Consider the following 16,357-nt stretch of genomic DNA (forward strand, 5'->3'; position numbering starts at 1 on the left):
CCCAGTGGATGTTTGGTTGAATTAGTGAATGAAGAGTTGTCTTCCTGCCAAGCGGTGTTTTCCAGTTTAGGGTATGCTTTAGTTTTCTCTAACAGCATAATTGATCACTGCTGCGCTCGTTCAGATGAGGTGACAGGTTTGGAAGCAGTCCACAGCAGGATGCCATCAAACCCCTTCTCCTGCTCACTGGTGCAGTCTGCCTGCCTCTTGGGCTGGTGGGATTTAGCTGCTCCAACATGTTGTGTGAGATGAATGGGCCCCGGAAACCTGCTTTCCTGAAGCAGGCTGACTCCCCCCCAAAGAAGCCCCTCAGACAAGGAGACCTTCTCCTACAAAAGCCTCTGGCTGCCCCCATAGCCCTTCACCCTCGCAGACTTATCTCTTGGAAAAACTCCTTCCGGGTTGGTGTTGGGCCATTAGCTAATATTCTGTAAAAATGGTCAAGCAAATCTAGTCCACCCTAGATTCTTCTCGTCCGCACTTCATTCTTTTTTTCAAAATATCTAAAATTGAATGTGTGGTATTCTGAGAGGTACAGAGGTAAATATGTTGACTAGCTCAACCTTCCTTTTCTCAAGGAATTAGAGCCTAGTGAGAGTGGATGCTTTAATAGCCTCATAAATTAGCCCGTAACATGCTCAGAGTTGGCATGTGTGTCTTTGCTTGTTGTGAGGTGTGATTTTGCCCAGGCGTGAGTTTGAGTCATGCCTCTTGAGGCGCTGCCCACGTGAGGGAGTGAATAAAACTAGCCGCCCTCATCGGTGTTGTCTGCCTGCCTTGCACATGCCATCTAAGGGAACATGTCTGTGCTGTAATGACTTGTGTAGATTTGGGGGTTCCAGGGAGCCTCGTCCGTATCCTCAAACTTCAAGGCTGCAGCTTATGAGGAAGATGAAGACTCCTGTAACAGAGGTGCAAGTCACGACTACCAGGGTGCCAGGAAAGCCTTCCTGAGAGATGCAGGTTTCCGCTGGTCTTTGACGGGTGGCTGGAAAGTCAGGAGGTTGAGGATTGTGCAACAGAGCTTGCGGGGATGGTGGAGACACAAAGGGCGGGGCCTGTCCGGAGCAGCAGGTGCCCAGAGTGGACAGTTGGGAGCGTGGAGCCTGAGCTGGTGCAGGTCTGGAAGGACGACCTCCGCGATGAAGGTTTGGGAGTTGTTTCTGTGAGCTTTGGGACACATTGAGGGGACGTGGCGAACCTGAGCGCCGTGAATGTTTCCTTCCTGTCTTAGTGCTCTCGGCCAGCCTGTGGTGGAGGGGTTAGTGTTTTCCCCGTTTCACCACATTGAGTTCAAACCCGTAGACCGTGTGTTTTGACTTGATGCTGCGGCAGCGGATGACAGGGTGCACTCGTGTTGGAAAGATTGCTCTGGTTGCAGGGTGACAAGTGCGGCGTGAGAGCAAGATTCCAGGCCAGGAGACAGGCTCGGGCCCCACCGTGGACCAGCGTGCACGTCGGGGAGTCCTGGGGTGCAGAACTTAAGGTCCATGGGGCAGTGGTCTGTGTTTTACTCTCTGGTGTTTCCCAAGTGTCTGGGATAGTAGATGCTCAGTAGTTGCTGAATGAATGAATGAATAAACGAGTAGATGAAGAAATTTAAGGAATTCCCCAATGTTGCTAATTAAAGATTATTTGGAGTTAGTCTCTTTGTTTATTCTGGAATGGGGGAGGGTTGGCCCTATATTGGAATCAAGTCATCTAACTGGGAGATCTTCGTGAAGGGGCCAGGAGCTTTGATTAAGGTTGGGGAGTTAGGGGTGGCTGAGGAAGGAAGGGGTAATTTCATTGCCTGGGAATTTCGCCAGTGTGTGAGATCTTTAAAATATTAAAGATTTTGGCCACTTGAACGTAAAGAAATGGGTTTCAGGTCCACGGAGAAGCTATTTCCCAGTTCTGCCTTGGGTCCTAGGCTGCTAGCCATTTGCCAGTAAAAGTCATCCCTCAGCGATGCCTGACCCAGAGGTTCCACCTACACTGGACCTAGCTCTTAAGGGAAGGTTCCGGAACCTCATTTGTCCTTTGCTCATTAATTTAAGTCAGAAGGATGGGGTTTTCTCATCGGTGTCATTCTACAGCCCTCCCTCTGTGATGATTTAATACTCTCTTCTGTTTCTGTTTACATATAAGAATGGTTAGAAAATGGCCATCTTTTCTGAGAGTTTCTCAGTTAGAATTAGCGAGTACTGGAGGGCGAGTGTTTGATTAGGGAGCAGATAGAGGCTAACTGCTGATCTTTCTGGTGGATCTGGAGCCAGCTTTCATTGCCTTTTTTTTTTTTTTTTTTCTGGTAAGGCGGGCCTCTCACTGTTGTGGCCTCTCCCGTTGCGGAGCACAGGCTCCGGATGCGCAGGCTCAGCGGCCATGGCTCACGGGCCCAGCCGCTCCGCAGCATGTGGGATCCTCTCAGACCGGGGCACGAACCCGCATCCCCTGCATCGGCAGGCGGACTCTCAACCACTGTGCCACCAGGGAAGCCCTTTCATTACCTTTTGTCATAGCAACAGAGAAGAGACTTGACTGTCAGAGTAATCTTAGTAACCGCAGCTTGCAAGGGGCCCACAGTTCAATGGTGGGGTTAAAAGAGTGGGAAAAGGGACAAATCTCTTCCCCACAGTGGATGCAATACAGGAATGCAGGGCGCGGGAGCTGGCGCTGTGAGCCAGTGGGACGGGAAGTCGAGGACACATTCACACAGGGGTCAGGATGACCAGGAACGGACGGACCAAGAACAAGCCCCAGGCAGCTTGGTCTCCCCGTTGTTGAGTGTCAGCCGAATTGCCGGGGTCCCCTAAGAGGAAAGTGCCCAGGGATTAGCTGACAGGGAAGACTGCATGCATGCATGCATGCATGTGTGTATGTATATTTCTGTAGTTCAGTAACTAGACTTAAGGTATACATAACATCCGGACGCGTTTCTTAGATAACATCTAGACATATTAAGATTTTTCTTGGACAACTTTGGACTATTTTATACTTATTTCCAAATTAAGAATGAGAAAAATAATTTTTAAAAGTTTAGAAAATTGCTAAAAGTATTAGACCGTGTTGGTAGAGTGATGGTTTGGTTGGGGTGTGATGGGAGTATCCAGGGTGAGACTATGTGAATAGTAACCTACTTACCTCCTTTCCTTCCTCCCTCCCTCCCATCCTAAGGTTCTTTGTTTTCCTTAAGAAATTTAATGTACTTATGTAATTAAAACTACGGTAATACCAGGAGAAGTGATTTAAATTTTTTTAGAAGATGGATGGATGGATGGATGGACGGGTGGATGGATGGATGGGTGGATGGATGGATGGATGGACAGACGGACGGATGGATGGATGGACGGATGATGTAATAGTTTAGAAGCCTGCCAGCCTCTTTCTGAGCCCTTCTTCCCTGATTTCGCCCAGGCTCCCTTCCACACAAGAAAGTGCGTGTGGAGCACGTGCTCCTGGCCTTTCCTGTGCTCTCATGGGAGTTAAGCAGAAGTAGCTACTGCAATGCGGGGCATTTGGTGTTCTGTATCATATGTTTACTGTGTGTAACCTGACTGAGGTGTTTTAAATAGCATCTTTTTCCAAGTGAGCATTAGGCTTAGTGTACTTTGAAATGTTCTAGAAACCATTTTTTAAAAATTCCAGTATTATGAGTATTTAGAAGATGTGGTACATAATATAATGGAATATTACTGAGCCATTAAAAAGAATGAAATAGGGCTTCCCTGGTGGCGCAGTGGTTGAGAGTCCGCCTGCCGATGCAGCGGACACGGGTTCGTACCCTGGTCCGGGAGGATCCCACATGCCGTGGAGCGGCTGGGCCCGTGAGCCATGGCCGCTGAGCCTGCGCATCCGGAGCCTGTGCTCCGCAACGGGAGAGGACACAACAGTGAGAGGCCCGCGTACTGCCAAAAAAAAAAAAAAAAAAAGAATGAAATAATGTCATTTGCAGTAACATGGATGTACCTACAGATTATCATACTGAGTGAAGGAAGTTAGACAGAGAAGGAATATCTATATGCTTATTGCTATGTGGAATCTGAAAAGAAATGATACAAATGAACTTACTTACAAAACAGAAACAGACTCACAGACTTAGAGAAGGAACTTCTGGTTATGGCGGTGGGGGAGGAGATAGGGACTCTGGGATTGACACGTACACACTACTACATTTAAAATGGATAACCAACAAGGACCTGCTGTATAGCATAGAGAACTCTGCTCAATATTATGTTCCAACCTAAATGGGAAAAGAATTTGAAAAAGAATAGAGACATGTATATGTATAACTGAATCACTTTGCTGTACACCTGAAACTGTCACAACATCGTTAATCAACTATGGTCCAATATAAAATAAAAAATTAAAAAAAAGAGTAGGGGCTTCCCTGGTGGCACAGTGGTTAAGAATCCCCCTGCCAATGCAGGGGACAGGGTTTGAGCCCTGGTCTGGGAAGATTCTCACATGCCGCGGAGCAACTAAGCCCGTGAGCCACAACTCCTAAAGCCCGCGCGCCTAGAGCCCGTGCTCCGCAACAAGAGAAGCCACCACTCGCCGCAACTAAAGAAAGCCTGTGCACAGCAACGAAGACCCAACGCAGCCAAAAACAAATAAATAAAATAAATTTTAAAAAAAGAGTGATTATATTTTTAGAACAAACTTAATTCTAATTTTGAAATACAGTGATTGAAGAAACGGAGAGTTCTTGGCTCCACTGGAGAGAAGTAAAGAAATGTGTGGGTGGAGATAGTCGTTACTGTCAGGCAGCGGTGAACGCTGGACCTAGAACTCTTTCTTCACTCAGTCCCCAAGAGCCCACAGATGCGTGTGGAATTTTGTGTCTGTTTCATTTCACTGTAAATGTTATGCCGCGCACTTTACAGAATATAGAGCCAGAGGCCCTTGTGATCGCGTCAGGCCAAGCCCCTCATTTTCCAGGTTAAAAAACCCCAGACTCAAAAAAGTCGAGGGTCTTGGCCAAAACTGCAGGAAGCCCTGTGGGTTTTTAACTGCTTCACTGCTCTTGACCTGGGGAGGATGCTTCACTCTGAGCTAATCAAAGAGTCAAACTGACATCTTACTTAAGGAATATTTAAATGGAGCTTCTCAGGCTCCGGGAAGGGACTTTCATGGAAGCTGCAGTTGCCCATCACTGCAAAGGAAAACAGCTACTGAAGGAGACTTTTAAAATTTCTTCACAGTTTACTTTCTCACTCACTGTTTGCATTCACCTTAGGAGTGGATGAGGGGAAACGGAGGCCGCAAGGGAGAGAGGGCGCTGACTCCCAGCCCCCAGCGGTCCCGAGCCCGGCTATTCCCAGCTCACAGCTTCGTGTTCTTCTCTGAGCAGCTGATGGGAAAGGGCCGAGCATGACTGGGAGGCCGGCTTCAGGAGGAAAGTACGCTGTGAGCGTTAGGGAAGAAAGCGTCAGGCAGGCTAAGATTGCAGGGTGTATGGGTTCCCTCACTTCTGATTTTTAACTTCGTGATTAAGTGTCATTAACAGCGTGATACTGGACGTCCGTTCTCCTTGCGGCAGTGGCTGAAACACTGGCCTTTAATAAAAGTTACGCTATCGAAGATCAGGCCTCCTGTTTGGTCCCCCACTTGAGTTTAGCAAATTTCAAATGATGTGGCTTAGTTGTTTGGTCATCCTTTGTTATAATCACTAAAACAGCATTGATTTGATCATCGAGAAAGCTCTTACCTAAATGCTTCTGTCAGGAGCACTTATTTAAAAGCAGAACTAGAAACATAGTATGTCCATTTCTAGCTTGGTATCTGGATGATTTAAATAACAGCCAGCCTGTTGAACAAGGAAGTAACTAAAGTAAGTGAAACTGGGTTGGTTTTGGTTTTATAGGGAATCTAGGGTAGGGCTGGGAGGAAATTCATATTTTGCCACTAGAAAATCTGATTTCATATTAAAAAGAACAAATTCAGAATATTTTAGAATTATCATTGTTTTTCATTTGTTTCATGTAACCGTAGTTTTTAAAACTGAATATAGAATCGGGAGAGTTGTTTCATTTTTGTGTGCTTAAAATGTGAATTAGAGCAGCAGTCCCCAACCTTTTTGGTACCAGGGACCGGTTTCGTGGAAGACAATCTTCTTCCACAGGCTGGAGTGGGTGGAGGTGGTCAGGCGGTGATGCCAGCGATGGGGGCAGCAGGTGAAGCTTTGCCCGCTTGCCGGTCGCTCACCTCCTGCTGTGCGGCCTGAGTCTTAACAGGGTGGAGGACCCCTGACTTAGAGGAAACTCTCGTTATTGTGACAGAAAACACTGATTCACTAGGCCTTGTCTCTTTAAAACAGTAGCTAAAATTGACAGATGCTTTCCCTGAATACCGTTTGCATCCAAAGTTCCCGGTAAAAATAGATAAGCTTAACGTGCTCCTGGTGGTTTTATGTCAGAGGTCTGGTCTAGTTTTTACAAACAGTAAATCTTAGCGCTGGAACTCTAATGTTAGAAATATTTTAAAGGTTTTCATATAGTATTTGCATTTCATAAAGTAACACAATATAATGAGGGGTAGGAGCCTGTGTCTGGAGTCTTCAAGTCCTGTGTTTGTTTCTCTTTTTCACTAGGTGTTCTTTCCCGGGCTCTTAACTTTCCTGAGCATCCAGTTCTTCCTTAATAGAGATAATAATAAAAGTCTACTGTCTTATTTGTAGCCCTTGGGACAAATATGTTTTGGAATTAAGATCAGAGTTGAGAAAGAGAACAGTGTGTATACACTGTGATACACACTCTGGTGAGGTCTGGGCAGCCCCCCATCATCAAGCACATGGAGATTTCTGCAGCCAAACATTCAAGGACCCACACCAAAGGGATCCATAAAGCCTATTAGTAGCCTCAGGTCAGGTCTTATCGCCAATGACTTTTCCTGACCAAGTTTTGAAAAAATATTTGGAATTTCAGAGCTGTTTTTAGCTTTTTGTGGATAAGGGGTTATGGACCTATATTGCCTTCCCAAGCACAGCACAGAATAATCTCTCAATAAATGATGCCAGAGACAATGACGTGGTGCATGGTGATGATACAGGGCTGTTCTAGTAAGTATTAGAAATAAACACCTCTACATTTTCAAGGGAAAATGTCATTACATTGGTCTTTATATTGCATGCTGTTGACACAGGGCCTTGAGAATGTCTCCTCTCTGACAAGGGTTTAGTATTTAGTTGTAAGTTCTTAAATAGTAATTACTTAGAAATATTAATCCACAAAACATAGCGAATATTAGGTAGTAGGGGCTTATGGCAGAAAATTACTTTAGAGATTGTACAGGATGGCCAGACTCGGCCATATGAGTGAGAGTAGAAAAGGCAACAGTGGCCAGTTCCCGAGGCATGTGATCCAGGCGCAGTGTTGTTTGCTGGTTCACCTCCCCCCGTTCTGCTGTCTATTATAATAGTGTCACTTCATCAGAGGTCATTTACCCAATAGCCTGAACTGTCCTGAAGCAAAGCAGCTCTTTCCTTCCTCAGTTTGCCACCTGTGTGCCAGCTGTGCTGACTTGAAGAGGCAGTGGAGACTAGAGGCTAAGAGAATGGACCCTGCTTCCGGGGTCCAGGTCCACAGACTGGCTCTTGCACTTGGTAGCCGTTGGTCCTGTGTCTTCATATGTGAAACAGAGTCACGATGTGCCCCCATCCAGCTCTCCGTGAGGACTGGTGGTGTGGTGTACGTCAGGGCCGGCTTCAATAGCAGGCTCTCAGACAGCAGTGCAAATATTCGTTAAGAGGTGAGCATCATCATACTGCCGTCGTCACGTTCAATCTTATAATTACCTTACAGACAGACAGGGAGCTAAACGATCTGAGATCTTCTGCACAGCTGACGTTTTGACTTAGATGCTGAGAAGAGTTATCTGTGTTTTAAGTCTTGGTGGCTCACTTTGGAGCGACCTTGACCTTGGGGCTATCATGGTGCCTGTTAGAGGACACTGAGGTACAGAGGAACGAGCTTGCCCCACATTCCCCAAACAAGGAGGGGGCGGTGTCGACCTCCCAGCCTTGTTCTCCTGCCTGTGAACCAGGTGCCCGTGGGAAGGACCGGCTTTTGCCCTTTTTCCTGGAGCCGGCTTCAGAGAGCACGTTGTTCTTCAGGTGAAGGTCCCAAGGCAGGGAGAGGGCAGCTGCCACCACGGCTGAGTCAGGGAGGGGGCCGGCTGGACTAGCTTGATGGAGCCCCTGACGTGCAAATATTTTTATGTTTTAAATGGAAAGGTTCCACAAGCTTGTCTTTCAAATGCTCCTTGGGCAGGTACATTCATTCAGGATTCCTTGGCAATGTTTCCCAGGAAACATTCTCAGACTTAATGAGAAGCAAAATCCTCGTGGGGAAGTTTGGTTTTGAATATGAGCTAGATTTCATAATTGTCTGCAATTGTTTTTAAAAAGTGCTTGGAATTTGTACAGTCTTCTTTGAATTACTTTCATGTTTGTTGGAAATATAATTTCACTTGGTATTTACAAGTCTGTGAAAAGGAACCACTAATAAAAGAAAAATTGTAACCCATTTGTAACCCTGAGTGGTTGGTTCATAATAGCTTTTATTTCCAATTTATGCTTTCTGAAGCAACTTTTCTTGGGCTTGAAAAAACAAATTCTTATTTTTTAAAAAAGACTGTATTTTGCTCCTTCCAGCTCTTTCTACCAAAAAGTGTTTGTCTTTTACTTTTTGAAATTGTGCCCTTACTTCAAGTCTGTATTGAGTCATCAGTACTCGTCAGGTTTGCTGTTTACCAAACCTCGATTTTTCTTTTTACACTATGTTGAGGAATATACAGCAGATACTATAGCTGTAGTTTAAAAAAAGAGTCTCCTAGTCTTTCATGCAGATCTGATAGGCAAGTGGACAGTGGCACAGGTGTTACTTACGTATCTCTCAACTCCTTTCAAGCTTAATATAGCTGATCCTGGTCTTCTGCCTGGTGCTGGCCTCATACCGAAAGGCACATTCCGTGAACTGTATCCATTCTTTGAAGTTGAGACATCTTGAAATTATCATTGGGTGTTTCTTCAGGAGTGAGAGAGGACCTGTGTTCTGTAATAGGTACTAAGAGACTGTCCTATAAACAGCAGCTTGATAGCAGGTGGTGAATGCGGTATTACTTTCTAATGGTGATACTGAAGGCCTCTCTCTCTCTCTTCAATCTCAAGAAAGAAAAATAATGTACTAAGTGCACTGGTTAAAAAGCAATGGAACATCCATAGCCTGTGCCACCAAAGAGCTTGACATTATGTGGAAGCCGTCTCTGGGGACAGTCTGTGGGTGGGGATGGCTTGTGTGCTGTGTACCTGCCACGCCAGGATATTAAGGTGCCTGACAACTCACAGGCCCCCATTATTATCCCCACTGAGCAGGCGGGAAGCTGCAGCTCAGAAGGGCTACCCCGTGTCTGTGGGGCAGGGGGCTAGAAATGAAAGGTAAAGAGGGAGCTCTCAGAAGGGCTGGGAGGTGGACAGACAGAATACAAATGGATCCAGTAGGAATCACTTTGACAGTGTGACCCCGGGCGACTGGCAGGGCGTGGTGTAGACAGAGGTTCAGGAATGAACTGTGGTAATAAGGTAAGCATGTACCTTTAGCCTGAGCAGCCGCTGCGCTGCGAGGCTTGACCTCCGTACCCCGCCCTGTCCTCCCGCATGCGCGTGTGTGCGTATACACACACACACACACACACACACACACACACACACACCCTACCTGCTCATTCTACAAGGCTCTTTACAGAGGACCACCAGGGATTTATGCAGGTTTGTGAGCCATTTTATTTACACGCACTGCTAACTTTGCTAAGCCCTGTGCAGAAAGGACCCTCAGTCAGACCAGAAGGTCACTGGTGTGCAGCAGAAGAGGACGAGTCCGGTTGTCCCTGGACAGGCCTTTAGCAGCTGCCTCTTGTTATCTAGACGTCCGTCAGCACCACTGATCTCCCAGTGGCGGAGATAACAAAGGGCAAGGGATCCCTTTTGTAGCAATGAACCTCAAATTAACGCTGCTTTTATTTATTTACTTTAACTGAAATATAGTTGACATGCAGTGTTGGGTTAGTGTCACGTGTACTCTGTAGTGACTTGGCATTTGCATACATTGTGAAACAATCACCGCATAAATTGAGTGCCCACCTGTCCGCACACAGTTATTGCAGTATTATCCACTGTCTTCCCCAAGCTGTGCACTGCATTCCCCACCCTAAGGCCCCCTTAATTTTGCAGTTAGTGGAGGGCTGTGACTCGTCCGCTTCCAGGTTGCCCTCTAGACAGACCACTGTCCTAGCTGTGCGGCTCCAGGCAGATCTTTAGTCCAAGATTGTTTTGATCTGCATCCTTAGTTACCATGGTTACTAATTGCAGAATCCGAGGTGGCCTTCGGTACTTTGCAACACGTGAACGAATGTCTTCAGATATTTAAATATCTTTTAAGGAAAGTTTCTGGCTAAAGACGTCACTGACTTAGTTTTTTGCTGGTTATCCCCTCTCCATCAGAAAGAGACAAATGTGTATTTGATGTAGTCTTAAATATGTTGTTTGATGATGTTGGCGTTTTGCAGCTTCTCAAGTACAGTAGCCAGTGAACTACTCAGCCCCAGCTGTGACTTAAAAACGCTGGGTTGCCCTGCTTTACTTTTACTCTTTTGCTTTAGTGTGGTGGATTTCAACTAGCAAGAACTCCTATGTATTTAAATTCATGGAATGTTTAGCTTTCACAACAGCTTAGTTTATAGAATAAATTATCCTCGAAGACCAGGACAGAGGCATTTAACTGTTTTGTTTTCTTGGGTTTTACTTACATGTTTCAAGTCTTTTAGAAGAGACAGAAAAACATGAACTCTGTAGTTAAACTTGAATTGTCTGAGTTGTGAAGCTTTGAGCCTTATAAAAATGTTACGTTAAATTGCTCCTCTGTGACGTGATGACCACTATCTCACACAAAACCCAGGCAGTTTTGTTGGCTCAGTCCTGCGTAAACTGAGGTGAGATTTAACTTAATCATTATTGCATGTAATATTTATACATGGACAGACTTGCACTATTAAAGTAAGAGCTGATTAAAATCGTGGTGGGAAAGCTGACAGAAGATGTAATTCTCAACGTGTTAGATTACTGTCCAGTCGCTCCCAATTTTTTTCTCCTTTGCTTCTTGTTTCTTATAGAGTTTAGGTAGGAGACTGTATCGTTAATGGATAGCCCTAAAACTGATCAAGGCAGGCATGGTTTTTATGGCATATATATCTGTATTTCATTGTAGGTGCTGGACTGGATTGAGAACCATGGAGAAGCATTTCTGAGCAAACATACAGGTGTGGGGAAATCTCTCCATCGGGCCAGAGCTTTGCAGAAACGTCATGAAGATTTTGAAGAAGTAGCACAGGTAAAACAATGGTTTTTACTATTTTCTTCCATGAATACTTACGTGGTTGGTTTTGAATTACAGTTTTAACCCCATCTCTGTTGACTTAGCTTTAATGACGTATGTTTGAAGGTGATTCCGAGATAGTGCTCAGATTTCAGATGAAGCTGTCATTGCCTGGGCAGAAAGATGATTTAGACAGTTGACCCTTTTGTAAATGCAAAGTTCTTGAAACAGAAAAATGTCTTGGATATTTTTGCCATATTTATTGTACAAGTGTCTGTTGACTAGTTTGTAAAATTCCCGTTCATAATCAGGGAATAACAGTCCTTGAATTTCTGTAAGGATGGGCCAGCATTTCTTTTCCCTTTTCTATTTCTTTTAAAGTCATGTGCTTCAGAAACAGGAGGTGGGGGTGTTGTATGTTAAGAGCATGAGATTTGTGGAGCTGGAATGTTGTCTGTAATGCTCACCAGCTGTGTGGCTTTGGAAAAGTCTCTTAACCTTTCTGAGGTTAACTTTTTTTTTTTTGCGGTACGCGGGCCTCTCACCGCTGTGGCCTCTCCCGTTGCGGAGCACAAGCTCCGGACGCGCAGGCTCAGCGGCCATGGCTCACGGGCCCGGCTGCTCCGTGGCATGTGGGATCTTCCCGGACCGGGGCACGAACCCGTGTCCCCTGCATCGGCAGGCGGACTCTCAACCACTGCGCCACCAGGGAAGCCCTGAGGTTAACTTTTTTACCTGGAAAGTAGGCACAGTGAGGGCTGCTGGAGAGGAAGTAAGGTGTGTGTGCTAGTGTCATGTATGGCATCTCGCCCAGGTCTTTCCCACGTTGGTAAATGTGCCTTTCATTTTGTTTTATGTTTTGAAAGAAAGAGAAGTGAAGGAGGGAGAGATTACCATGCCATGGTATATATGTGGAAAATATAGGAGCTAGGGTAAAAGTTGTTTTAAAAAGAAGTTGTAGGGGCTTCCCTGGTGGCGCAGTGGTTGAGAGTCCGCCTGCCGATGCAGGGGACGCGGGTTCGTGCCCCGGTCTGGGAAGATCCCATGTGCCGCAGAGCGGCTGGGCCCGTGAGCCATGGCCGCTGGGCCTGCGCGTCCGGAGCCTGTGCTCCGCAACGGGAGAGGCCACAACAGTGAGAGGCCCGCGTACCGCAAAATAGAAGAGAAATTGTAGGGTGAATCCAAACTGAGACACATTATGGTAAAACGGAGGAACACTAAAGGCAGAGTCTCAACGACAAGAAGAGAGAAATAACAAAATCACAACCGTGAGAATGACTCTTAGCTGACTTCTCACCGGTAACTGCAGATTCTGGAAGACAGTGGGATGGAGTCCTGAGGGAAAGGAACTCTGAACCCGGAATTCCACACCCAGTGGAGCTGTCATTCAACAGTGAGAATAAAATATAGACCAAGACCAAGAGAGTTTACCATTCACTTACTTACAGGAGAACTGAAGTGTGTAGTTTAGTCAGAATCATGGAAGCACCCACTGTAATTTAAACTCCACGAGTGCAGGGGTTTTGTGGTGTTCACTCCTCTGTCACTGGTGCCTGGAACAAGGCTGGCGTGGTGCAGCTAAGCATCCAGCAGTATTTGTTGAATGAGTTAATTTAATGAATAGAAAGGAAATATGAGAAGAAAGGCTTGAGGTCAATAATGAGCACAGAAATTGGTAAATATGCTTGTAAATCAAAGGATTGACCACTTAGACAGATAGTAGAATTGGGTGGTAGTTAAAAGCAGGACGGAGCAAAGCGCCGGAGCGCTTGAGCACAGAAGGTGGAGAGGTGTCCTGAGGAGGACGGCAGGAGGTGTTGCTTGTCTCAGATTTGTAAAGACAGGGGTGCGTGTGACCGTTTTTGAATGACTACTAAATGCAGGGATAGAAAGCACCACCTCCCATAAGTATAAAGAGAAAAGAAATACAGAAAACCAGACAAGTAAAACTCAGGAAAATGGGTCTAGTGGAAGCAAAAGAAAGGAGAACAACAAAATCATGTCGGAAATCACAAAATAAGATGTAGCAATTTGTCCCCAAATAGCAGTAATTACAGTAAATGCAAAATAGATTATACTTGTTAAGAGAAAGATTCTCTGATTGAATAGTTTCTTAAAAATCATACTGTGTATTGTTTTCAAAGGGCAAACCTAAAACATAAATACCCAGGAATTCTGAAAGTATGTAAAGTGTTAGAAGAAGATCCACCAGGCAAATATTAAGCAAATGAAAACTGGTATAGGACTATTGGTATTAAGCAAACAGACTTGAAAGCATAAAAACATTATTAGAAATAAAGAGAGCCTTCAGTTATAAAAGGAAGAGTATCAATATACATCTAGTGATTTAGTCTCAAAATCTATACCACCAAAATAAGCTGGAGTGGGTGCGTCCACGGGTTTTACATGACAGGGGGTTCAGTTGTACCCTGGGTTGGTCAGGAAACTGATGTGAGATTAGAGTCATGAGATAAGAAAGCAAACTGCACTTCAGTCCTGTTCAGGAAAAATGCCTTTAAAAAGTTACCTCCTTTGCACTGTAAAAGTCTCTGTATGAAAAGTTAAAGTGACAACCCAGCCTTCTGCATTCTTGATCTTAGAAGTGGGATGGAAGAGGCTCTGTGTTCAGTGGGCTTGCCGCACCGGGATGGGTCTCTGGATTTTTCTTTTCTGCGTTACGTGTGACGTCCCTACTTACGGTCGCTGGACAGTATTTTGCCTTCCACTCGTAGCAGAAGAAATGTGGAAAATCTGTCTCATCTCCCCTTGATTTTTCCATAAGATAAGCTACTGCTCTGTAGCCATGTGGTTTGAGGATGGATGTGAGATTTGGATCCTCTGAGCAAAGACTTCAGGCACCAAAGAATCTAAGAGGCGAGACTGCAAACAACCAAACCCAGAGGAGGCTCCTGCCCCAAGTAGCACGTTCACCCGTGGCCGTGGGCTCGGTTCCAGCGTGAAGGCGCTGGCCTGCCGAGCATCCTCGTGTGCGTCCAGCACCTGTTGACCCCTTCTTCTAACTCCTGTGGTGCCTTCTGCGGCGACCCTCGCCCTATCTTTTCATGGTAATCTTACTTCTTCAGATCTAAGATGACAATCAAAGCCGTCAACACAGGGGCTCAGGGGGCAGCAAGAGGGAGACACTTCCTTTGTAGGACACGTTTGCGTCTTGAGGTTTCTAGGGCGAGCCCCAGAGTGGAGGGAGGACGGCCTTTACCCCTGGTTCAGAGAAAGGCAGGGGCCTTTCAGCTCCCGCTGCTGCCCGGCCGAGTCTCACTGCTTTCTTATCATCTTTGGCACATTGACCCTGGGACTCTAAGGGGGGTACCTGACCCTCTTTTCCTTAAATTGAAAGTCCTTAAGCCCAAGTCTGAACTGTGCATGAAAAAACAAAAACCTTAAATGTAAACACCTTTTGCTCACTTTGCAAACCTCTGCACCCAGTTTCCCTCCCTCTGGTCTTCATATAATCACCAGTCGTGTGCCAGGGATTCATTCTGCCAGGGCCTGGGGAGCCACGCACAGACACCCAGCCTCCCCTCTCTGCGGGCCTCCCTCCTTTGCAAATCTGCCTGGGGGCAGGCTCTGAGCGCTCCGCCCTGGACCTGGCCGTGTGCTCACTTCCACCCCCTGCTGGGACCTGGCCCCTCACTTCTGGCCTCTTGGCCCAGCATCTCCAGCTTCTCCTTCTCTTAGTTCTTTTCCTTCTGGTATGAAATGTTTATAGGCCCTCCGTCTCTTGGAGAATGTCGCTTGATGCTGGTGCATGTTTTAGGTACCGTTGGTTCAGAGGGAGTGTTGTGCACTTTACCCCCGCATCGCCCCCGGCAGCGGCCGGTTTCTGCGTCTCTGGCTGATAAAACTGTAGCCAGGAGGCACACAGGGACGTGCCGTTGCCCAGAGTGGGCATTCAGCAGTCTGTCGTGGGTGGCTGTGAATGGGGACCAGCCCCTCACGTATGATAAATCCCCTCCACTTGCCTCAGGGTGAAAGTCTCTGATCCCTTCTGTCCACAGACACGCGTCCAGCTCAGTGTGTGTCGTGTGACGGGTCCCGAGTGGTCCCTGATGGGGCTCTGGAGCCCGGTGCTCGCCGCCCGTGTACCTGCAGACGCTGTGTATCACAGACCCGCTTCCGGCTGGTTCTGAAAGGAGCGTGCCCTGCCTGAGAGTACGGGGGGGCCACCCTGGACCCCTCTACGATAAGAACAGACTAAACGTAGTAAGCTGGGGGGGGGGCTGTAGACCTGAAGAAATAGAGTGGGCTTCTCTCTCTAGCCCCCCCAGCTTGTTCAATAAAGATTCTCTGAGGGGCGTAAGAGGGAGGAGGGTAGCATTTTAAGCCAGGAGAGGTCTGTCCTGTGAAGTGGCTCCACGTGCAGCAAATTCCGGCTAGACAGACAGCGGCCTGGGTATCGAGCCACTGTGCGCTCTGTGTTTGTAGCTTCATTCTTGGAAAGCTTTCTGCCTCTTCCCAGAGAAGACGGTGACGTCAGTCTTGTTCCCGTGCAGGGGGCGAGGCCTCTGGAGGGAATGCCTTCCCCGCCTTTCCTCCTCCACCCTCCTGACTTCGATTGCTTTCTGTCAAAACAAAGTATAATACGAGTCCTATGGCAGAGGGAGATCTACGGACATGCTTTAGATGTATGTATTCTTTGGACAGAATGGCCTTTGGAGGCACCTTAAAACCAGGAACAGAAGCATCTTTAGTGCTTAATAAAGAGCCTTTTCTCGTTTTGTGAAACATACTCACAAAGGTAAAACACATTTTGGGTTTAGGGAAAAGAAATTTCTTTTTCATAGTTAAGTTTAAGGTGAATTAGTGTGTGTCTTGGGGTTGTGTTTTGAAGGGTCCTTTGTAAAATGAATTCTAAATTGTCTCTAGACAATCTTTAGTTTCAAGATATTGAATTAGCCGTTTATTTAATGAATTTTTCTTAAAGTCAACTTCTTCAAAACATGACATGGTAAAGTAACATGACAGAGACTCAGAAACGAAGTGTCAAAAAT

At 46.3% G+C, this 16,357-nt stretch overlaps 1 protein-coding gene across 3 annotated transcripts in view; it reads left to right on the forward strand.

The window, feature by feature from the left end:
- The window catches only part of TRIO (trio Rho guanine nucleotide exchange factor), a 390,266-nt gene that overhangs the window by 205,615 nt on the left and 168,294 nt on the right, over positions 1-16,357 (forward strand). For all 3 annotated transcript variants that reach the window (XM_060092734.1, XM_060092735.1, XM_060092733.1), the window contains exon 10: positions 11,241-11,363. In XM_060092734.1, the coding sequence (XP_059948717.1) occupies positions 11,241-11,363 (123 nt within the window). The remainder of the gene's footprint in view (positions 1-11,240; positions 11,364-16,357) is intronic.

This window comes from Mesoplodon densirostris, chromosome 3 (genome assembly GCF_025265405.1).
Source record: "Mesoplodon densirostris isolate mMesDen1 chromosome 3, mMesDen1 primary haplotype, whole genome shotgun sequence".
Classification (NCBI taxonomy): Eukaryota; Metazoa; Chordata; class Mammalia; order Artiodactyla; family Ziphiidae; genus Mesoplodon; species Mesoplodon densirostris.